The sequence below is a fragment of the Mustela lutreola genome, chromosome 2 (genome assembly GCF_030435805.1).
Source record: "Mustela lutreola isolate mMusLut2 chromosome 2, mMusLut2.pri, whole genome shotgun sequence".
Classification (NCBI taxonomy): domain Eukaryota; kingdom Metazoa; phylum Chordata; class Mammalia; order Carnivora; family Mustelidae; genus Mustela; species Mustela lutreola.
The window spans coordinates 105,035,673-105,059,641 of NC_081291.1; the positions used below are offsets into that span (position 1 = coordinate 105,035,673).

Genomic DNA, 23,969 nt, shown 5'->3' on the forward strand with positions numbered 1-23,969 from the left:
CCGTGAAGAGTCAGGGGTCTACACCCTGAAGTGTGGAGAGGTGAACGCCACAGGGCAACACAATCTACCGCATAAATTCAAAGACACTTCTGGTTGCCAAGAACCAGGCGGAGCTTCAGAAAGGAGACTAGCCTCCGAGCATTTTAGGCAATGGTGCCAGGATGGGGAGAGGAAAGGAGTCTACAGGGATGTTCAGAAGCAGCGTGGCTCAGAAGGGAGCAAGCTGAACGGGGAAGGATATCTGAAGCCAAATTTCTCCGTGTCAGCTTTTGCACGGTGGCTTAACTTCACCTTTCTCTTCAGAAACCTGGAGAGGAGAGTAATTCCTACCACAGGGGGCTACAGTGTGCATCCAGTGAGATGGAATATGTGATCCATGGCTTTGGGTGCTGGGTGGGGCTCCAGTACGGTACGTCTTACTAGGAAGACAACTCCAGATACTTGCAAGGGGCCAGAGATAAAGTTGCAACCTCTAGCAGGGGTAAGGTGGAGTTGGGGTGAGGGTCCCCATGAGCACGTTAAGTTTATTAATGCCAAGAATAGGGTGTTTTTTCTCTTTCTGATGACATAACCTCCCCTAGTCCACGGCACTCAGCACAGGGCAACCCCCAGGAACTGTTCCACAAACACTGGCAGACAGATGACGGAATGGATTAAATGTGGAAGATATGACTTGGACGAGTCTTCCCCTCTACAGGCCCAGCTTCCCTATTTTATCATATGAGTTCACATATCACTGAACTGGGTTGGTGCAAACTTTTATACTTCATGACTTTTTATTATTTTTCTCTTCATGGCAACCAATATCATTTTAGAAAGATGCTACTTCTCTTTTCTTCTAGTCAAATTCAAATAAATTTGACACTCTAATTCTTCTGGGTAGCCTTTTGTCCAGAACACATCTATATGCCTTTTTCAATTCTTTTAAATGCGAGGAGCAGCTGGTATTTCTGTAAACCATCAGAGGCCTGGAAGTTCAATGGATGTCCTCCAAAGTCCCTCTCATTGGCCTACTGACCAGAGCCCATCTAATTTTCTTATTCCCAAAGAAGAGAGATTACAAAATTAGCATTTGGCATAGGAGAATGTATCTCCTTCCCCTTTTTTTTTCTTTTTTTATTCTTCCAGGTCACCCTTTGAGGATGTTGGGATATACATGTCTCAAACTGAAGTCTGGACAAGAAGGCAGGAGTTACCCAAACAGGCCTGCCAGGCTTCTACTGTACAACACAGCCAGCAGGTGAGGAGGAGTTCGAGAAGCAGCTTGGAGGTTTGGGATGAAGTCCATACCTCTTCCCTCATCAGCTGGGTGACCTACAGTCACTTAACCTTCCTGATCCTTGGTGGCCTCATCAGCAAAATAGCACCGTAGTACCATCCTTTCTGTTGGGCTGTTTTTAGTTTGAAATATTACACATAAAATGCCAGGCACATACATATCAGGGGAACTCCAAATCCCTCTGTAGACTGTTTGGATCCAGCTGGTAGATAATGGACGCTGTGAGACACACAGGGCCTGAGCTGGGACGCCCCAGGGCTACAAAGCGTCTGCTAAGAGGACCTTGAAGAAAGTCTATTGCTTCTCTCTTCCTGTCTCCAGGAAGCTGCAAAAGAGTTCCCACTATCCCCTTTAGGAGAAGCGCTTCCTGGAAATTAGAAGAATGCTCTATCCCCCCCTGGTCCCTCTGAAATTAAGACCTGACTGAGATCAAGTCTTAAAATTGGTATCTGAAGGCAGAAGGGGACACCCATATCCAAAGCAAGCTTGGGCGACATAGTGGCCACAGCTCAGTGAAGCCACGGGACAACACAGGGGTTCCCTGGAATTAGGAACACACTGATGTTGCGACTCAATACACCGAGTACCATCCAAGTGGGAGAGCTGGAATGTAGGTCCGGGATGAGAGGGTAAGTCATGGTCAGCTCAGGTGGTATGACAAGGGGCTAAGGCCAAGGCTGGGCTACTAAAGCCATGGTTTTTATCCTAGCCTCGCCAGCAGGGGCTGTTTGGGCATGAGCACAAGCTCTCTCATGTTATCTAGAAATCATCTGGACAATGATATTTTATGTTCTACCAATTCTGCTTATAAAACTCTTTTGTAGTGAAATAATTCTGAATTGAAAGATATGGTCTTCAATGTCTTCTTTAGTTTTTATAAGAGTTTCTCCACTTAGGGTTCTAAGACATATTTACAGGCTACTGTTTTTTCCCTTTAAAGCTGAACTTTCGGAAACATTGGCTGAAGGTCCTGTAAAAGCTCCTTCAGATCTAACATCTGTGGCTCAAGAATGGAGATTTCCATTCCTTTTCATGCAGACACATTCACTCACAGTAATCAAAATGAAATGACGCTATTGTTCATTTTGAGATTCTTAACAGTGGAGAAAAGTGACATATTAATTCAAACAGAGTTCCCTTAACAAACATTAAAAAAAAAAAAAAAAGCCAGATTGGTATAGAAATGTATGTAAATTTGATTGTAGAAAGGAAAAAAGACCTTCAGTTTTTTTCCTCTCTCCAATTCTATAAAAATAGTTTTATTTTATTTATTTATTTTTAAAGATTTTATTTATTTATTTGACAGAGAGAGATCAAAGTAGGCAGAGGCAGGCAGAGAGAGAGAGAGAGAGGGAAGCAGGCTCCCTGCTGAGCAGAAAGCCCGATGTGGGGCTCGATCCCAGGACCCCGAGATCATGACCTGAGCCGTAGGCAGTGGCCTAACCCACTGAGCCACCCAGGTGCCCCCAAATAGTTTTATTTTAAAACATAATTATTTTGATGTGTCTGTTTAAAAATATTCTAGGGACACCTGGGTGGTTAAGTTGAATAAGCATCTAACTCTTGATTTCAGCTCAGGTCTTCATCTCAGGGTCATGAGTTCAAGCCCTATGAAGTGCTCCATGCTGGGTATAGCTACTCAAAAAAAATTCTAATAGCTTCTCTATCAATGGGCATGGCAGGGCTGGAGAAATCTTCTAAAGGCCCTCTGCCATGCCGGGTATTACCCACATAGGTGCAGATCATGGGGAGGGCCAAGGGTCCAAGGAGGACCTGGGCAACCAGGCACCAGGGGGCTCAGGACAGCGGCAATTAACCAACCAGTAAGTGTGCCTTTCACTATTTCAGCAACTGGGATAGCTATACCAGTGTGTCCTACCTGAACACCAGTCCTATGTGCTGCAAGAAAGTGTTAAAATGAAGAACACTTATACAGAGAAAAGGGTTGGAAAATACTTACAAAATCAGTAATTTGAAAATGTAAGTTTTGATAGGCCACAGAATTTCCATCTTCCAAACCAGATGTTTCTGATACTCTCACTGTAATAGTTCCAGGGAATAACTTTCCTGAAATTTAAGCAGAATCTTTTTATAATATTTAATGTAAAGAGGGTCCATTTACATTTTGTTTAAAACACAGATGATTCTTAAAAATTCTAAACATTGATGATATTATGGGAAGTCTAGAAAGATGAAAAATGTGACCCAAAATCTCACCCAACCCAACACAACCATTTTTATTTTGGTATTATTCTCGCAGCTTTTTTTCCATGCGTTAGTTTACATTGTCATCATTCCATGAGTCTTCTTTAACTATTGTTACATAAAAAGCATTTTTCCAAACATTACCTAGTCTTCATAACTGCCTGTCTATTCGTTCATTCGTTCATTCATTCATTCGAGTAGGCTCCACATGGGCCCAATGTGGGGCTTGAACACATGATCTTGAGATCAAGAACCACATGCTCTACCAACTGAGCCAGCTGGGTGCCTTTCCCACCCATCACTATTTTTTTTTTTTTTCGTAACTATTGCTTTCAGAGACTGTATAATACTCTATGAAAAAAGTGTTATCTTCATTGATAGTCATTTTTCGGTTTTCATGCTACTGATTATTTAAAAGGAAAAAAAAATGTTTGCAGCCAACATCTATGCACAAACCTATCTTTGGGGTCATTTACTTAGAGTGGATCCCAGAAATGAGATTATTAGTGCTGAAACAGGAACACCTGTTTGGCTTTTGGACTATCTCTAATCCTTGTGGTCCCTCTAGTTTCCACCGAGGTAAAAGCAGGAGCCTCTGTTGCCCATAAATTATCCTCTACTACTACTCTGGAGGCTCTTTTTTTTACATTATTTTGCATTTTCTACTCCACTTTAGGTCTGAAATGCAGCTCTACAATTCATCCCTTATAACTCACCTTTTCTGCAGGTGAAAGATTTATAGTAATATCCCAATGAGCACAAGCAAAAATGGGTATTGTTGAGGCTAACACATGAAGAACCATCTTGACAGGGAGCTCCTTGGCAGGGACTGATGGGAACTGAGAGAGAGGAAAAAGAGGTTACAAATCCAAAGAATGACAACAGATTACACCCAGAAACAGACCTAAAAATCTTCATGCCTGCCTCCTAGGCATGTTCAGTTCTTTGGTTGTGTTAATCCATGGTACACCTTTAGAAGAGCGGATGCCGCTAGGTAGTTTTTTTGTGGAAATTCTGGAGCCAGGTGCTTGTCAAACAATAAAGACAGAGGTGGGTGGGCAAGAGTCTGCTCAGAGAGACAGCAGTCTCCTGATTCCATCTTTAGCATCTCTGGTCTCTAACACTGGACAGAGCTTCCTCGTACCATCTGAAAGAAAGCATCCTATTTTCTAGGGAAATATGCATAACCGTCTTACAGGGAAGGACAGGCAGGAAGCCCCCCAAAAGAAATGGGGTACTCTCTTTGGGTTAGCATACAAGGCATACAGACATACGAAGAGAGGAAAGGGATGGTAAGGGGACTTTGCAAATTAAGTCAGTGAAAATTCTCAGAAGAAGTGATGAGGGCACATCCCACCCCCAGCTTTCTGAATGGATGACTTGAATGGATGCTGGGAATTAGTGCAATGGTTTCTACACCACTGGCTGGTGCTCTCAGACCAGGTAGGGCACAACATCTTTCCTCTCTCTGGAGAAGTGGTAGGAACGGGGAGTAGAGTTAAGTCGGAGGAAGATGGTTGACTTGGCTGGCCATTTTCTCCATCTCTGTCAAATGAAATGATTCTGAGCTTTGATTTGAGAAAAGTTTGAGTGACTGATAAGAAGTGTTAATGTTCTTACGAACCTACAATAAAAATCGTTGATTAAAAAAAAAAACTATATATAAGGTACAACATGTAGAGCATCTTCTCTTTTGTGATAAAAAAGGATATGCACAAACATATTAAGTATGTATGCTTATATTTGCACACATTCCTCTGGAGAAAGATAAGAGAAACCGGCCAGAAAAGTTGCCTCTGGGGAAGGGAGAAAGGGTCTGTGTCCTAGGGGTTTAGGAAAGGAGGGAGATCTGGAGCTTACTGCATATACTTCTGCACTGTTTAAGCTTCTTTCCTTCCCTAACTGTGGGTCTAATGCACTTTTTTTTTTAAGAAATCAAAAACAAAATAGTGCTGGGGCGCCTGGGTGGCTCAGTGGGTTAAAGCCTCTGCTTTCGGCTCGGATCATGGCTCGAGCCCCGTATCGGGCTCTCTGCTCAGCGGGGAGCCTGCTTCCTCCCTCTCTCTCTCTCTGCCTGCCTCTCTGCCTACTTGTGATCTGTCTGTCAAATAAATAAATAAGATCTTAAAAAATAAATAAATAAAATAATCCTCAGATCTAGGCTGGAAGGGTCTACATGAAACCTGTCATTCTCAGGAAAACTGAGGCCCAGCGAGGGCAGCAACTTGCCCAAGGTCAAAGAGTGAGCCGATATCTCCCTACAATGACTACTTTTGCTTTCCCCAGTGTTCTTTGACAGATCTGAGAGATGGATGATGAAGCAAGTGGAGCTAGAGCCTGTCCAGGGTACCTGGTTCCTAGCCTGCTTTCATGTTTGCAGGGCCCACTCTGAAGGCTAGGCCACCTGGGGCACAGCTGCAAGACCAGCTCCACTGGAGTCAGGAAAGGGAGCTCTTCGAAGCCATGCCTGCTTACCCAGACATTCTCCTGGAGTAGGGCAGCCGCCTTGTGTCCTGGCCCAACCACTAGCTCACTGTGGGGAGGGCAGCAAATTCCTCTCTCTCTTGGCTTCAGCTTCCCAAGCCATAATAAGGTGTGACTGAACTAAAAAGCCACCGAAATCCCTTCCAGCTGTACCATCCTGTGCCCTTATTCCTGGCATGGAAGACCAGCGGACAGGTCTGTCCTTTACTGCTGGAAAGAAGCCATACCAGGAGTTATTTGTCTGGTGAATCCTGAGTGGAGTTGACTCCATTTCTTCCCTGGGATTGTCCAAAGCATCCTTGCTTACTTAAGGCTGAGCCTTTTTAAAAAAACCTTTTATTTTACTTAAAATGTTAACTCGTGCCTTGTTAGAGGGGTGGTGGCCCTACTGTTTTTTATGAGATACTAAGTGCTCAACCCTTGCTTTGTCCCAGGAAGGCTTTTTTTTTTTTTTCTTTTAACTCTTTTAAAATAATTATTTTAATAGACTTTATTTTTTAGAGCAGTTGTAGATTCACAACAAAATGGAGAGGAAGGTACAGAGCTCTCCCATATATTTCCTGCTTCCACACGTGCATAGCCTTCCTCCTTATCAGCACCCCTCCCCAGAGGGTACATTTGTGACAACAGGTGAACATTCACTGACACAGCAGCGTCATCCAAGGTCTGCAGGCTATGCTAGGGCTCCCCTGTTGCTGCTGCACATTCTGTGGGTTTGGACGAATGTATAATGTATAATGACCTGTATCCAGCGTGCGGTATCGTAGAACATTTTCACCACCCTACCAATTGACTGTGCTCTGCTTACTCATCCCCAAACCAGCCTCTGGCAACCAGTGATCTTTCCACTATTGCCACTTTGGGTATAGGTGTCCATGGTTTTGCCTCTTCCGGAAAGTCATGTAGTTGGACTAATGTTTTAGTCTTTCCAGGTTGGCTCATTTCACTCAGTACTATGCACTTAAGATTCTTCCATACCTTTTCATGCTCGATGGCTCATTTCTTTTTAACTCTGAATAATATCCCACTGTCTGAATGTACCACAGTTTTACCCATATCACCTACGACATAACATCTCAGTTGCTTTCAAGTTTGGGCGATTACGAATAAAGCGGTCATAAATACTCCTATGCAGGTTTTTGAGTGGACATGTTTTCAACTCCTTTGTGTAAATACCAAGGAGTACACTTGCTGGATCCTATGCTATGAGTATGTGTAGCTTTGTAAGAAACTGTCAGACTGTTTTCTAAGGTGGTTGTACCATTTTGCTTTCCCACCAGTATGAGAGTTCCTGTTACTCTGTATCTTCATCAGCACTATTTTTTTTTTAAAGATTTTATTTATTTATTTGACAGACAGAGATCACAAGCAGGCAGAGAGGCAGGCAGAGAGAGAGAGAACGGAGGAAGCAGGATCCCCGCTGAGCAGAGAGCCCGATGCGGGGCTCGATCCCAGGACCCTGACATCATGACCTGAGCCAAAGGCAGAGGCTTTAACCCACTGAGCCATCCAGGCACCCCTGAGAATTATTTTAGACCAGGGGTTGGCAAACTATGACTCATGGGCCAAATCTGCCTAGTCTTCATTTTTGTTAATAGCGTTTTACTGGTATACCGCCAGGCTCATTCTTCTGTATGTTGACCGTGACCACTTTTGTGTTACAATGGCAGAGGGGAGTAGTCCCAAAAGAAAATCCTATTGTGGCCCGCAAAACCTAAAATATTTACTAGTTTGCCTTTACTGATAAAGTTGGCTGACCCCTATTCTAGACCAAACTTTGGTAAATGAGGCAAGTAGTTTCAATAATTCTGGCTTGAGGTCAGACTGCCAACTCTTAGTAGTCCCAAAACATCTGTCCTTTGGACAATGGCCCCGATTCATGTCTAGAGTTGTCTGAGCACTGCTGTTGTTTGGCATTTTATTCCTCAGGCTCCAATTCCATGAATTAACTCAAATTCCAGATTGTGATCGTCCACCATCGTAATGTCCCACTTTTCACTAATACTATTGAGGAGTCAGGGAAGAACAGACTCCTTCCTTGGGTAGATCAGGTAGCTAGACAAGTGTGGCTGGCAAGGCAGTGCTTGTTGGGATCTGGCCTTCTCAGAGAAGCTGAAACTATTTCTAAAAAATTTCCTGGAGAAGTAGCTTGCATAATGTCCACATTCATAAAAACATTCCACATCTAGCTTCAAGCAGCAAGTGGGAAGGAAAGGAGAGCAGAATGAATCTGTGGCTTAGCTTTTAGGGTCTCTGCCATCACTACTAGCCTTTGTGACTCCAGTTTTTAATTCCAGGGGTTCATGGTCAGGGAAACCTTGGGTGTTTTTATACCCACTTCTCTCTGCCTGCAGAACACACTTACCTACTGTCCTCCACAATGTCCTGCCTCCACAAGTAAGCAGTCTCTGAGAGAAGGAATCGCTCTTACCTGTGGGACCGGAGTTTGAGGTGCTGATTGTGGACAAAGTGATGTTGCCAGAAGTCACTGGAGTAAGAGTCTCTGAAGAATTATTCTGTGTGCCTGGGGTGATGGTTGATCCATTACTTGTTGGAGAAGGAGCAGTTGAGCCCAAATTGCCACTTCCAGGGGGGCTGGTGTTAGTGGCAGCTATAGGTGTTGTTGCAGCAGTTGTGTTTGTTTTATTTTCTGTAGATGTGACTGTGGAGTCTGGAACTGGACTTGATACAGGAACCGTGGGAGTGGATAGAGCTGGTGGGGTGGGAGCGGTAGTAGGTGATGGAGATTTTGTGGGAGCAGTAGATGACGCTTCTGTAGGAGTGGTAGTAGATGACGGAGACTTTGTGGGAGCAGTAGATGACGCTTCTGTAGGAGTGGTAGTAGATGACGGAGACTTTGTGGGAGCAGTAGATGACGCTTCTGTAGGAGTGGTAATAGATGACAGAGATTTTGTGGTAGTAGTAGGTGGCATTTCTGTGGGACTAGTAGGTGGAATTATTGAAGAAGCAGATGGAGTTGGTGTGGTGCTGGGTGAACTCATGCCTGAAGTGGGTTGAAGTGTATCTGACTGGACAGCTGGGGGAATAGAGATACCAAGTTTCAGAAGGCAGAACACTCAATATATACTGGCAGTTGCTACTATTTCATATTATGAGTACCCAATGATGCTCTTCTGATAAACAAATATAGGTGACTACATTAAAAATGAAAATACATCGGACACCAGGGTGGCTAAGTCATTAAGCGTCTGCCTTTGGCTCAGGTCATGATCCCAGCGTCCTGGAATTGAGTCCTGCATCTGGTCTTTTGCTCAGCGGGGAGCCTGCTTCTCCCTCTGCTTGCCACCCCCCTCTTTGTGCTCTCTCTCTTTCTGACAAATAAATAAAATCTTAGAAAAAAAAAAAAACAGGAAAATACAGGACTGCTTCGAACACACACACAGATCCCCATAATAAATAAAATAAAAAATTAAACAGACAAAACTGGAAAAAATGTTATTGAAATCTGTTACAAAAAATATGTATGAAGATGAATACCAAGAAGTTACATCTTTTCTTCCTGCAGTTGCTGAACTATGAATCTGGCTTTTTAACACTTCTGAGTAGTCCTCTGTGAGGACAACTGAAAGCGCCAGCAGGGGGTGCTGTTACTACCCAAAAGTGGCCTCCTTTTGAGGCAATTGTCCTCATTTCCCATTTATAAAGCATTTTAGGGAGGGTTAGAAAGGGAGCATGTTTAAAAGAATGATGAGGGGAGCCTGGGTGGCTCAGTGGGTTTAAGCCTCTGCCTTTGGCTCAGGTCATGATCTCAGGGTCCTGGGATCAAGCCCCGCGTTGGGCTCTCTGCTCAACAGGGATCCTGCTTCCTTCCCCCACCCCCACCTCTCTGCAGACTTGTGATCTCTGTCTGTCAAATAAAAAAATAAAATCTTAAAAAAAATGATGAAATAAAAATACTTCATTAAGTGTGTATTAAACTTTCTTCCCAAATTTTCTTTCTAGTGATGTTTACCCATTAATAATTTTAGACACATTGATTTTTTTAAAGAGTAGGATGAGTAGAGATGATCTTTGCCCTAAAGGCTACAGTGATCATCAGAATTGCCTTTTTTCAACTCTTAGGAATCCCTGAACTCATGGAAAAGTAAACTCTTAGTGGTCCAGTGATTAGTCTTCTGGAACCCTTCATTGTCTCAAAGAACTCTGACATTGATAACCAGTTAAAAAAAATTATTAAATGCTTTAGTGAGAAAACAAAAAAAGTTTTAGTGAGGAAGCAATTCCTAAACCGTCATATTTAAAAACAAAAAAACAAAAAACAAAAAACCCCTGGGTCTGTGAGCAACCCCCCCACCCCACCCACCCCGACAGAATCTGGGTCTTCACCTTCAACGGGGTCTGGCTCAAATAATCATTGAAGGTTAAAGAGATAAACAATGGGTCTTCTAGCAGCAAGGAAACGACTCATCTTGACCGATTTCTGCTTCTTTTTTCATCTAACAAGGGCGTACCCTATGCCAGATAGTAACTGTGAAATCGATACAAGTATCCCCTTTTGACAGAAGAGCCCCCCCCCACTATCCAGAGGGGTTTAGGGATTTGCCCAGAGGTAAGCCTTAATTCCCATGGAGAAGCGATCAGAGGACTGTTGATGCTAGCTAGAACCAGAAATTAAACCAGACCCTGTAGGGGCCAAAGGAAAGGCTACCAGGCACCAGACCTTTTGAATCTACTGATTTGTGCTTGTCTGACCTGAGGAACTCTGGAGGACAAATCTCTGACTTGCTGAACCCCACACCCCATAGTCCAGAGGCCCCTTGACTTCTGCTCTGTCTTCCTTCACCTCAGACTTAAATACCCTATGTCTTTGAGCAGAGTCAGAAAATAGCCTGCTGGGCCACAGAACTGGTACAGTAAGCCTGTTAGTTCTAGCTCCAAGACAGCAAATGCAATTAAAAGAATTAAAAATAGTAAATATGTTGGGCACCTGGGTGGGTCCGTAGGTTAAGCATCTGTTTGGCTCAAGTCATGATTCCAGGGTCTTGATCCCAGGGTCCTGCCTGGGGGTGAGGGGGAGGGCGGGGATGGTCCCTGCTTGGGAGTCTGCTTCTCCCTCTTCCTCTGCCCCTCCCCGCTTCCTGTGCTTGTGCCATTCTCTCTCAAATAAATCAATAAAATCATTAAAAAAAAAAATGTAAAAACAGCAATCATTTTAAAAAACTGTAAAATGTTTCTTACCTGAGGTTGCAAAAAGGAGGCTGAGAAGAGTGAGGTGAGCAAGGGCTCTCATTTTAGACGTTCTTGCTGGGCTGTCCAAGGAGGAAATGACTTCCCCTCAACCGTCTTTAGTTTTTAACCCGCTTTTGGGTGCAAAGTCCAGTCATTAACTGACGTCAGTGAGCCAGAGGCAATTACTTGTTGGGGTTTGGTCCCATACCATAAGTCTCTTCTGAGCTTTTGAGATAAAAGAAGTGGGCCTGGCCTTAGAGAACAATTTTCTGTTCAGAATATTCTTCCAAATTATTATAGTCCAAAATAGTTCAAAATAGCCTAAATATCCTTGGGAGGTGGTGTGGGGTGGGGGAGCAGTTAATCTCTATACCCCAACTATCCCCAGGCGACCACCTGTTAGGAGGCCACCATTCGTTTGAACACCCGATGGGAGCATCTGTGGGCCACTCCCTGCCATTTGAACGTGGAGATGCAGTTTCCTCCCACTGTAGCTTCAAGAATCCCTGGGGGGCTCTACCATGGTTTCCCCACACTGTGGCCTAGCTTTTGGTCGGCCTCCCTGAAGGCCACTTTGAGCAACTTCGTAATCCTGTCTCCAGGTTTCCATGGCTCTCCACATAGCACTTTACCGAGACAAGGCCCCCTATTCATGCCCTCAAACACACTCGATCTCCAACTGTAGCATTTAGCCTAACTTTACTGAAGGCTTGGGGGTGACCACTCCAGGAGGGGGAAATTCGGTGCAAAAAAGGAAAAACTTAAAACAGATGACTACGTGTTTTCACTCCTTGGTTGTTCTCTGGCTGGCCGTCTGCTCCCAGCTCCTCGACTCACCTCTTGTCCCTGAACCCCTGACTTCTTGCCACCTTCTGGGAACCAGGCCTGTCACTCAGAGAGGAGCCTTCTGAACCCAGGCCTCCCTCCCTACAGCTCAGAACCACAGCTCTCCCAGGGCCCAGGCCTGCCAGAGGGCGAATCCAATCACCCCTTGGAAATATTAGCCAGAGTTTTACCTCTCACCTTAGTGAAGACCAATTTTTTTTTGTTATATTATTACAGAGAAGATTGCTTCCTTGTGGTCCCAAAAGTCTCCGTTCAGGAGTAGGATTTTGGGTTTACTCTTATATAGCCAAGAGGCTCGTTTAAATATTTTTCCCCAACAAGGAAAACTGTGCTATTACTCTCAGCTTGAAGGATCCTGGCCCCAGAAGTTAAATCAAAGCCTCTTTTTCACCTTTTCTCTTTTTAAATTTGCTTTACTGAGTTAGGCCTAACTTACATCAATAAACGGATCCCTTTAACATGTAAAATTCAGTGAGTTTTGATAGATGTGTATATATGTGAAACTACCACTATAATCATGATATAGAACATTTCTCTCACACCCAAAAGTTTCCTCTTGCCCCTGTGCAGCCCATTCCTCCCTCCACCCCCAACCCCAGGCAATGACTAACCTGCTTTTTGTCACTAGCGATTTAGTTTGCTTTTTCTAAAAATGTGTATAAATGGAGTAATAAGGTATGTACTAGCCTATGTTTGAAGCTCCTCCTTGGTACAATGATTTCAAAATTCATCCATATTACTGTGTATATCAGTCCTTTCTTTTACAATGTATGTATAATTTATCTATCATGTACATATGTACAATTTATATATAATAATTTATGTAATTATTTTAAAGTTGTGATATGGGCATATACCTACGAAATGATGATCATAATCAACATATCAAATGTTCTCATAATCCCCAAAAGCTTTGTGCCTGTCCTTCCATACAACCCCAGTTTGAGGTAACCACTTATCTGCTTCCTGTCACTATAGATTAGTTTGCATTTTCTAGAATTTTATAGAAATGGAATCATACGGAGGTACTGGGTTTGGGGATTTTTATTTTTTGGTCTGGCTTCTTTTATTCAGCATAATTATTCTGAGATTCATCCCTGTTGTTTTGTGTATTAATAGTATGTACATATAATTCTGCATTCATCTGAAAGTGTTTCCTTAGGATAAATTCCCAGAAGTGAATCTCTCAGTTATTTCTCAGTCAAAAAAACACATTTTAGGAAAGATATTATTGGGGCGCCTGGGTGGCTCAGTGGGCTAAAGCCTTTCCCTTCGGCTCGGGTCATGATCCCAGGGTCCTGGGATCGAGCCCTGCATTGGGATCTCTGCTCGACAGGGAGCCTGCTTTCTCCTCTCTCTCTCTGCCTGCCTCTCTGCCTACTTGTGATCTCTGTCTGTCAAATAAATAAATAAAATCTTTAAAAAAAAGATTTTATTTATTTATTGGAGAGAGAGTGAGAGAAAGAGCATGAGAAGCCAGAGGGGGAAGCAGACTCCCTGCTGAATGGGGAGCCCGCTGAGGGACTCTATCCCGGGACTCCGGGATCATGACCTGAGCGGAAGGCAGATGCTTAACCGGCTGAGCCACCCAGGTGCCCCCCCGCAAAACCATTTTTTATAGCTCTTACTATCTGTTGCTGAATGTCCTTTTGAAGGGAATATAGCCTTTGTAAGCTTATGAAATTATTTGTACCCTCACCAGAACTGGATATTCTCCATGCAGGCATTTTTAAAGATGTGAAATTTTATTGTATTTTATTTTGCTAGTAGCATGTCCTTGAAATGAGTGAAGAATATTTTCCTCACATTGCTTTATGAATTTTATTTTCTCTTCTACAAATCATTCAATTGTGACAGCCAACTTTTGGGAGATAAGTTATCCAAAAACACTGTGAATCTGAAGAGCCAGGACCATATCTCATTTACTTCGCATTCCCTGGACGCTGTACCTCGAGCAAACTGAATGGCATTTGCCCATTCTTTCCTTTGTTCCATAAATGTTTACCCAGCACTTGCTATGTGTCATCTGCTCTGCAGGGCACAAAGGAGTGAACAAAGCAAGGAAGTTCTCAAGGAAGGTGGACAACAGACAACCAAACTGACAAAGAGGCCAAGTAAGCTCCTGTTGTGGCGAAGGGCATGGAGGAGACGAACTGGGGGGCCTGTGGTCAGGTGGGGAGAGCAGCTCCTTTAGCTGAGACCACCAAGAACCCTCCTTGCCTTCTCCTGCTTCAATGCTCCCATGACTTCCTGTTGTCGGAATAAAATTCACATTCCCCGTGGCTCAGGCCCCCTCTGCCTCTCTGACATCACCACACCCTTATCTCCTGGAATTAAGCTCTTGGAGAAGTTGTATGGAGGGGTTTTCCCCAGGAAGTAACTTGACCTCTCACCTACTCACTGACCAGTACAGGGGTGGTGTAGGGGAGTTGTTACACACCGGTGCGGATACTCCCTTTCTGCCCAAACTGTAATTCAGGTTTCCTCAGAGAGATCTGAGAAGTTCTAGAGATTATAACACTGCTTGTAGGGGGGCTAGTACCGGGCCCCTGGGCTTGTTGCTCTTCGGGGGAAAAACTGCCGTCAACCGTAGGAAGTATGTGAGCACCTGTCTGGGGGTTGTAGTAGTTTTTGGTTTGTACCTGTCAGCTTCCCCAGTCCACTGTCTCCTAAAATGAGAGATGGCGGGATGAGAGCAGTGGCCCCTGAAGTGCTTCCCCAGACCAGTAGCAGCTCCATGACTTGGGAACTTTTAGAAATGTACCTTTATGGGGTGCCTGGGTGGCTCAGCGGGTTAAAGCCTCTCCCTCGGCTCAGGTCATGATCCCAGGGTCCTGGGATCAAGCCCTGCAACAGGCTAGAGGGCCTGCTCAGCAGGGAGCCTGCTTCCTCCTCTCTCTCTCTCTGCCTGCCTCTCCACCTACTTGTGATCTCTCTCTCTGTCAAATAAATAAATAAAATCTTAAAAAAAAAGAAGAAGAAAGAAGTGTACCTTTCTGGCCGAAGCCCAGACTTAGTGCATCAGCTGTCTGGGTTTTAACAAGACCCCAGGTAACTAGCGTGTGTGCTCAGGTCAGGCCGTCTGTGGTCTGTGGTCACCATTAGAAAACACAGATTCACTTGGAGGGGGAAAGTAATTGCCTTTTCGAATGTGTTTCAGTCATTCTGATTACACCAGGAGAAATTCACGTTTACTGCCAGTATATCTAACACCTGCTCTGATACTTGCATATTTCCCTTTGCAAGGAAGATAGAGCAGCCCCAGGCACAGAGCCTTTGGCGAGATCTCCCTCTAGACAACCCACTAACACTTTATTTTTATTGTATTTATTTTATGGTGACTTTATATTTATGGTAAAAGAAACTAGTTTTTAATTTAGGTGATGATGTAAAGTTTAATTTAAAAGTAAATTTATTTTGGCAGTGGGTGGCTCAGTTGGTTAAGCATCTGCCTTCGGCTCAGGTCATGATCCCAGGGTCCTCGGATGAAGCCTCACATTGGGGGCCCAGCTCAGCAGGGAGTCAGCTTCTCCCTCTCCCTCTGCCCCTCCCCCCGCTCATGCACACATGCACTCTCTCTTTCTCAAATAAATAAACTCTTATTCTTTTAATTTAAAAAAATTTTTTCAAAGATTTTATTTCTTTATTTGACACAGAGAGAGACAGCAAGAAAGGGAACACAAGCAGGGGGAGTGGGAGAGGGAGAGGCAGGCTTCCCACTGAGCAGGGACCCTAGTGCAGGGCTGGACCCCAGAACCCTGGGATCATGACCCAAACAGAAGACAGACGCTTAACTGACTGAGCTACCCAGGGGCCCCCATAAATAAACTCTTAAAAAAAAAAGTAAATTCATTTAGGTCATACGGTGCCTGGGTGGCTCAGTCAGTTGAGTGTCTGAGTTCAGGTCAGGTCATGATCCTGGGGTCCTGGGACTGAGCCCCATGATCAAACCCTGTGTCAGGCCTCTGCTCAGCAGGGAATATGCTTGTCCCTCTCCCTCTGCATATCAACCCCCCCAAATAAATAAAATCTTAAAAATAAAAAAATGTAAATTAATTTAGGTCTTAAATAAGCCAATTTCAAGAACAATATTCTAGGAGAAAGAGTAAAGATAATATGTAGTTTGACAAGAATCTTGAAGGTGGTACAAAATTGTCTAACAGTCAGAAGTCACCATGCTAGGGTACATCCTTGGGTGACTTGAAGAAAAGTTCTTTCAGACTTACTGGCGGTGTGGAAGCAAACAAGTAAGTTACCTAAAAAAGAAATACAAACTACCAGCACCATGAAAAATGAAACATTACACTAGAAAAAAAAAGAAAGCTAACCTAAACCTCAGTGGAGCTGACCTGTTGTTTTCTAATAGAATTTAATCAGGTAAGTGCTTATTCTTGGGCATTTGGCTCCCATACCCAGCTGACTGTCAGTCATGGGGGAGGTCAATGACATTTAAACTTGACATTCAAGGCTTGAACTCAACTGGCAACTATCCTAATAATCTTTAACCAGACATTCTTTTTGATTATTGGTCATTACCTATGAAATGTCTCTTCTGGGGCACCTGGGTGCCCCAGTCAGTTAAGTGTCTGCCTTCGGCTCAGGTCATAATCCCGGGTTTCTGGGATTGAACCTCATGTTGGGCTCAGCACTTGATGGGAAGTCTGTTTCTCCATCTGCCCCTTCCCCCCGACTTGTGTGCGCTTGCTCTCTCTCTCTCTAATAAATAAATAAAATCTTTAAAAAAAAATGTCTTTTCTAAGAAGGAATTTTTGATTTGGCTTTCTAAGGAATGGTTTTCTCTATGACAAATTTGAAATAAAACCTCACCATGTACTCACAAGCAATAACCTGAGAGGTTGCTCTGCGCTAGGAACCGATTAAATACTATGACTGCAGGCCTGTTTTAGGGCAAAGATTTAAAGAATGATAAAAATTGCTGTTGGCAATGGTGCGTGACAAACAGACCTTATGCACAGCTTTTGGGGGAAGGGAAAGTTGGCAATACATATTACAGACCTTTAAAAATGGGCATACGCCAACTTCTGGAAAGATAGCAGAGTAGGAGGATCCTGAGCTCATCTCGTCCCAGAGACATGCTGAGGTCACAGCCAGATCGGTGCAACTAACTCTGAAACCAACCCAAAGACTGGCAGAACAGACTTTCCACAGGGAACTGTAGAGAGGCCCCAACAAGAAGGGTAGGAGGGACAGAGACAGGTTGGGAACCAAACCCCCAGCAGGACTAACCCCAAGCAGGAGGGCTACTATTTGCACAGAGAAAGAAGCAAGAGGATCAGATGCCATCCCAGGCCAGGGAGACCTACCCTGGGAAGACCACTACCCATAACATTTGACTTTAAGACCAGGGGGGGTAACTCTCCAAGTTTTATAATAATCAGGGCTTAACTCTGGGTCCTTTAAAAATCAGTGGGCATGGGACACCTGGGTGGCTCAGCCGGTTGAGAGTCTGCCTTTGGCTCAGGTCATAATCCCCGGGTCCTCAGACTGAGTCCTACAGCAGGCTCCCTGCTCAGCGGGGAGTCAGTCTGCTTCTACCTCTCCCTCTGCCTGCTGCTCCCCCTGCTTGTGCTCTCTTATATTCTCGCTCTCTTTCTGGAAAATAAATAAATAAAATCTTAAAAAAAAATCAGCAGCCTTAGTTCTGGGAGAGCTGAAAGAGAGAGGAAGCAGAGTCCCTGCCCTTTAAGAAGCACCAGAAAACCCCATTCAGATACAGCAAAGAAGTAGCAGTTTGAACAGAGCCCTAGGTATATGTGAAGGAGATTTACTTACTAATCTCAGAATGGCTGCTGGAGGGGCAGGCTTCTTCAGGAGACTTCTCCAAGAGCTAAAGGGCTGAACGCACCTTTCTCCTCTCCACCCCCAGCGTGGACAGCAGGACACTCACAGAACCAGCAGGAACACGCCGGACCTAGCTGGCTAGCCCGGGTGCCCCACCCCCAGGTCTCCGGTAGAGCTACCCGACCCAACTTGCACGACTCAGCTGGAGTCCCTCCAAAGCGGCTCATGCCCTGGAGCGTAGAAGGTGACCACACACACACCAGTGTGCCTGCAGTCCCAGCAGCCAAACTCACGTTAGACCACCAAACGAGTCTCAATAAATTCAAAAAGACTGAGATCACATTATATATCATTCTGGACCACAGCAATAGGAAACTAGAAATCAATCACAAGTAAAAGTGTGGAAAGAAAGACCACAAACACAGGGAGGGTAAATAACATGCTACTAAACACTGAATGGGTCAACCAAGGAATCAAAGAGGAAATAAAAAATTAAAAACAGAATTACCAGGGGTGCCTGGGTGGCTCAGTAGGTTAAGCCTCTGCCTTCAGCTCAGGTCGTGGTCTCGGGGTCCTAGGATCGAGCCTCAAGTCGGGCTCTCTGCTCAGCGGGGAGCCTGCTTCCCCTTCTCTCTCTGCCTGCCTCTTTGCCTACTTGTGATCTCTCTCTCCATCAAATAAATAAAATCTTTAAAAACAAATAGAATTACCATATGATTCAGTACGAAAAATGAAAACAGTAATTTGGAAAGATACATGCTTCCTATGCTCATTGCAGCATTATTTACAATAGCCAAGATAGGGAATCAATGCAAATGTCCATCCACAGATGAATGGATAAAGAAGACACGCTACATATATGATCTACATGCAATGGAATATTATTTGGCCATAAAAAGGATGAGATCTTGCCATTTTCAACAACATGGATGGACCTAGAGGGTATTGTGCTAATAAGTCATTCAGAGATAAATACCATATGATTTCACTCATATGTGGAATTGAAGAAACAAATGAACAAGCAAAGAAAAAAGAAAAAGAGAAAGCAGGAAACAGACTCTTATCTATAGCAAAAAACTGATGGTTACCAGGGGGGAGTTGGGTGGGGGAAGGGATGAAAGGGGTGGTGGGGATTAAAGACGACATTTACCTTGATGAGCACTGATGTAAAGGATTGTTGAATCTATATTGTACACCTGAAACTAATAAAACACTGTACAGTTACACTTCAATAAAAAAAAAAAGAAAGAAAAGAATATGGAAATATCCCTTGATCAGCAATTCCATTCTAGGAATTTGTCCTAAGGAAATAGCTAGACATGTGCTCAAAGACATTGGTACATTGATGTAGCTTGGTCAAAACAAGTTTGGTGAATTCTTGAGAAAAATACTATGTAGTCATCATCCCAAAAGAAAATTTCAACAATACTGTATTTTTACTAAGTGTGAATAAACTACAACATAGTATATACCAGGAGGTATGGGGGGTGGGTTCCACCTGCTAGTGCTGAGTTTGCATTATTTGCTTCATTCACCAAATACTTTAGTGTATCTATACGTGCCAGAAACGGTCCCAGGCTCTGAGGTTATAGTGACGAACCGAAATGAGCATTTCTGAGGCAACTCTTGCAAAGCGCTTAAGGACACATTCCCGATGTGGTGGGAACATGTATAATGGGAAAAGCTCTCCTCGAAACACTGCGAAGGGCAGGGTAAGGGTGACACTCGGCAGAGGTCAGCACACACTGGGCACGCGATAGCCCTCCCCTGGCTGACTTTCTTCAGCGGTGTGAAAATAAAAGAGAACTCATTTAAAACCGAGCTGGGAAGCCCTGACTGGGCTCTGTCACTCTTGTACCACTCCTGGCAGCCCGTATAACCAGCAGGAAGAAGGAAGATCATTCTTGACAAGGGAGGGGCAGTTTTCACAGAGCAATTTCACTGCCTGCTTGCAAGAAAAAGAAGGAAGATCCCTGCGCCAGCTACAGCACATGACCTGAATCCAATGAGAAACCACCCCAACCTCCAACTCTTGTTCTTCTCCAGTGAACTTGTGTTCAAAACAATCGTCCCCGATGTCTTCCTACAAGCTAACAGAAGTTGACCTTCCCTTTTCTTTGTCTCTGGACTTGCTTGTGGTCTGCCATACTTTCCAATTCTTCTGTTATTCCTACATAGGCTTATTTTGCTGGTTAAATAACCGGCTATTTTATTTGTAAGTTTGATAAGGACAGAAATCCCCATTTCTGCTCCACTGAGGGAAGCAGCTGCCTCCCAGGGCAGAACCAGAAACGACTCTCCCTTCTGACCTCCTGCCCGGGTGTGGGGCCTGCCTCTCTAGGGACCCTCGTCCTTCCTGTTTGGAGACTTCTCTCCCAGTGGACCTGGTTCCTCTTCCCAGAAGGCCGCTAGTGTCTTCGTAAATCATAGGGATAGAGGGCAGGAGGTGGGCAGCGGTCTCTGCAGAAGTTCTCTCCAGAAGTGATCTCGTCCTGCTGAGGCAAGCTCCCTAGTAACCATCTGCCTGCATTTGTAGTTCTTCAAAGGATACTTCCACATTTCCCAATAATGCCTTCTTGGAGGGTCAAGTAAATGTGTGGGTTAGTGAACTGAAAAACTACCAGTAGGGCACAATGTCTGGGAACGTTTCGGGCTCTGAGGAAAACTTCAAGTTTGAGTGGCAATACCCTGGTAGCCTCTGAGAGCTGGGCCCCCAGGGTGGTGACTCCATGAGGACCCAGCGTGGAGTGGGGAGGAAGGTGGTTTTCCCCAGCGCCTCAGTTCATAGCCATCGTACAGACTATAAAGTGATATCCAGGTAATTTTTAATTCTCTCATAATAATCAAAAACAAACAATTGCAAGTATTGGTGAAGATGTGCAGCCAGAACGCTCACATACTGCTGGTAGGAAAGCAGAACTGGGGCAGCCACTTTGGGAAACATTCGGATGGTTCCTCAGAGTTAGACACAGAGTCACCCTGTGACCCAGCCAATCTTCTTCTTGATCTATTCCTAAGAGAAATGACAATATGTCATCACAAAAACTTACACATGAACGTTCATTATTCATAACAGCCAGAAGATAGGAAGAGCCCAGTGTCCATCAGCTGATGAATAAATAAAATAGGTACATCCATACAATGGAATATTGTTTTGTCATAAAAAAGAGGTTCTGATGCATGCTACCATGTGGGTGAAGCTTGAAAGTATTGTGCTGAGTAAAACAAGCCAGTCCCCAAAGATCACGTATCAGATGGTTCCATTTATATTTAATGTCCAGAATGGGCAAAGCTATGGAGACAGAAAGTGGGTTAGTTATGGCCTAGGGATATGGGGGAGGAGGGAGGATTGGGGGATGATGGTGGAGAAAGTACAAGATTCTTTGTGGGATGAAGTAAAAGTTCTAAAATTGGTTGTGGTGATGCACTGAATTAAATGAGTAAATTGTTTGGTACATAAATTATATCTCAAGCTGCTACAAAAAAGAAGGAAAAAAAGCAAAGAAGAAGAAGGAGGAGGAAGATGAAGAGGAGGAGGAGGAGGAGAAGATTTTATTTATTTATTTTTAAAGATTTTATTATTTATTTGTGTGTGAGAGAGAGAGTGAGAGCGAGTGTGCACACAAGCAGGCAGAGTGGCAGGCAGAGAGAGAAGCAGGCTCCCCACTGAGCAAGGAGCCCAATGTGGGACTTGATCCCAGGACCCTGGGATCATGACCTGAGCCGAAGGCAGCAGCTTAACCAACTGAGCCACCCATGTGTCCCAAGAAAAAGATTTTAGAAAGTGAGCCCGGGGCACCTGGCTGGCTCAGTCGGATAAGTGTCTGCCTTCTGCTTAGGTCATAATCTCAGGGTCCTGGGATTGAGCCCCACATCGGGATCTACACTCAGTGGGAAGTCTGTTTCTCTGTCTCTCTTTACCCCTGCTCACTCTCTTTCTCTCTCAAATAAATAAATAAGGTTAAAAATATTTTTTTAATTTAAGATACACACAAACAAATAAATAAATTGAGCAGGGGTGGATTAGGTAGAAACCACACCAGTGCACTTTTAGAGAGGGCTATCCGAAAGGACATTTTTATTTGCCTACAGACAACCTTTGGTAAGGACCACAATTCTGTATAGTTCAGAAAAGCTATAGAAATACAGTTATTAATATTAATAGCTTACTTTGAAAAAGCACTTACTACATGCCTCCATATACACTTTAAACTTATTAACTCAAAACCATGAAGTATATTTACATCCATAATAGCACAGGTAGGACTGTTACTTAGATCAGGCTTAGCAAACACTTCCTATGAAGAGCTAGATACTAAGTATTTTAGGCTTTGTGGGCCATGAGGCAAAATTGAAGATATTATGTAAACATTTACAGAGAAAAGAAACACATTTCCAAAATAAATGTTATTGATGAAATTTAGAATATAATAATAAATGAGCACAATTTTTTATAATACTGGTTTACTAACAGAAGAGTGGAATTCCTTGGCGGGGATAGTATTTTGTTAATTGAAGTTAGAAATCAGGTTCCCCATCATCAAAACTGATCACAAATGTTCAACTGTTAATGCTGATTTATAATGACATTTTATGTATTTCATTTTGAAAATGTCCACACAGATAGGTACTGCAAATGCTGACATCAGTCCATGAACACATAATTTTAATTGCGTATATTCATTGCTCAGAAGACAGTTATAGAATTCTGTTAAATTCTCGCATTGGTGGTTTCCTTCTAGCATGTCATTATATTGCAAATTAATCTCATCCAATTGAAATTTAGGAAGATGGTCTTCTTAATTACATAGTAAAACAGATTTTGGAATATAGAAATTTTCTTCCTGTAATCAAGTCTGAAAAACACCATCAGACCTGTAGTTTAAGTTCAAAAAATATGTTGGCGGCAAATGTGTATAGGAAGGAAGATCTTGCTTTCTCATTTTCACTTTTGACCATGCGGGGAAGTATAGAAAACAGCTACATATTACTTGTGACTTACATACAACATTAGTTGTTCAAATGACCTTACCACAGTATAAAATCTGCTTGTAAGTACTGTTTTTCCTGTTTTTGCCTTGCAATTACAAGCTGAGTTTATTAGAAACCATCATTAGGTTTTTAGCAAAAGATCACTTTACGCCATTCTTGTAAAGTTTGGGAATAGTGGTTGAGAGTGGTTCTTCTCACTCAGAAAGATTTTTTTTTTTTTATTTTTTTTTTATTTTTTATATACATATATTTTTATCCCCAGGTCTGTGAATCACCAGGTTTACACACTTCACAGCACTCACCAAATCACATACCCTCCCCAATGTCCATAATCCCACCCCCTTCTCCCCAACCCCCTCCCCCCGGCAACCCTCAGTTTGTTTTGTGAGATTAAGAGTCACTTATGGTTTGTCTCCCTCCCAATCCCATCTTGTTTCATTTATTCTTCTACCCACTTAAGCCTCCATGTTGCATCACCACTTCCTCATATCAGGGAGATCATATGATAGTTGTCTTTCTCTGCTTGACTTATTTCGCTAAGCATGATACGCTCTAGTTCCATCCATGTTGTTGCAAATGGCAAGATTTCATTTCTTTTGATGGCTGCATAGTATTCCATTGTGTATATATACCACATCTTCTTGATCCATTCATCTGTTGATGGACATCTAGGTTCTTTCCATAGTTTGGCTATTGTGGACATTGCTGCTATAAACATTCGGGTGCATGTGTCCCTTTGGATCACTACATTTGTATCTTTAGGGTAAATACCCAATAGTGCAATTGCTGGGTCATAGGGCAGTTCTATTTTCAACATTTTGAGGAACCTCCATGCTGTTTTCCAGAGTGGCTGCACCAGCTTGCATTCCCACCAACAGTGTAGGAGGGTTCCCCTTTCTCCGCATCCTCGCCAGCATCTGTCATTTCCTGACTTGTTGATTTTAGCCATTCTGACTGGTGTGAGGTGATATCTCATTGTGGTTTTGATTTGTATTTCCCTGATGCCGTCACTCAGAAAGATTTTAATCTCAGCCCTGCACTCATAAACTTCCAATAAAACTTTACAACTGCTGAGCCATCAAACTGCTTCATTGTAGGGTAAGTCAGAATACCAGATCCTATATCTGATAAAAGCAGGGCGCCTTGCTGGCTCCAGTTGAAGAGTACACAG

The 23,969-nt window shown here is 43.5% G+C and overlaps 1 protein-coding gene across 3 annotated transcripts in view; it reads right to left on the reverse strand.

Moving 5' to 3' along the window:
- Positions 1-17,939, reverse strand: part of MUC13 (mucin 13, cell surface associated) — a 29,967-nt gene extending 12,028 nt beyond the window's left edge. Inside the window, exons 1-5 of one of the 3 annotated variants that reach the window (XM_059162931.1) lie at positions 17,798-17,939; positions 11,168-11,383; positions 8,400-8,849; positions 4,201-4,323; positions 3,240-3,346 (exon numbers count right to left, since the gene is read on the reverse strand). In XM_059162931.1, coding sequence (XP_059018914.1) covers positions 3,240-3,346; positions 4,201-4,323; positions 8,400-8,849; positions 11,168-11,219 — 732 coding nt within the window. In that variant the 5' untranslated portion in view covers positions 11,220-11,383; positions 17,798-17,939. Of the gene's footprint in view, positions 1-3,239; positions 3,347-4,200; positions 4,324-8,399; positions 9,006-11,167; positions 11,384-17,797 lie in introns of all 3 variants that reach the window. The other 2 variants (XM_059162930.1, XM_059162929.1) reach the window with 2 other exon arrangements.
- Positions 17,940-23,969: the final 6,030 nt, after the last annotated feature.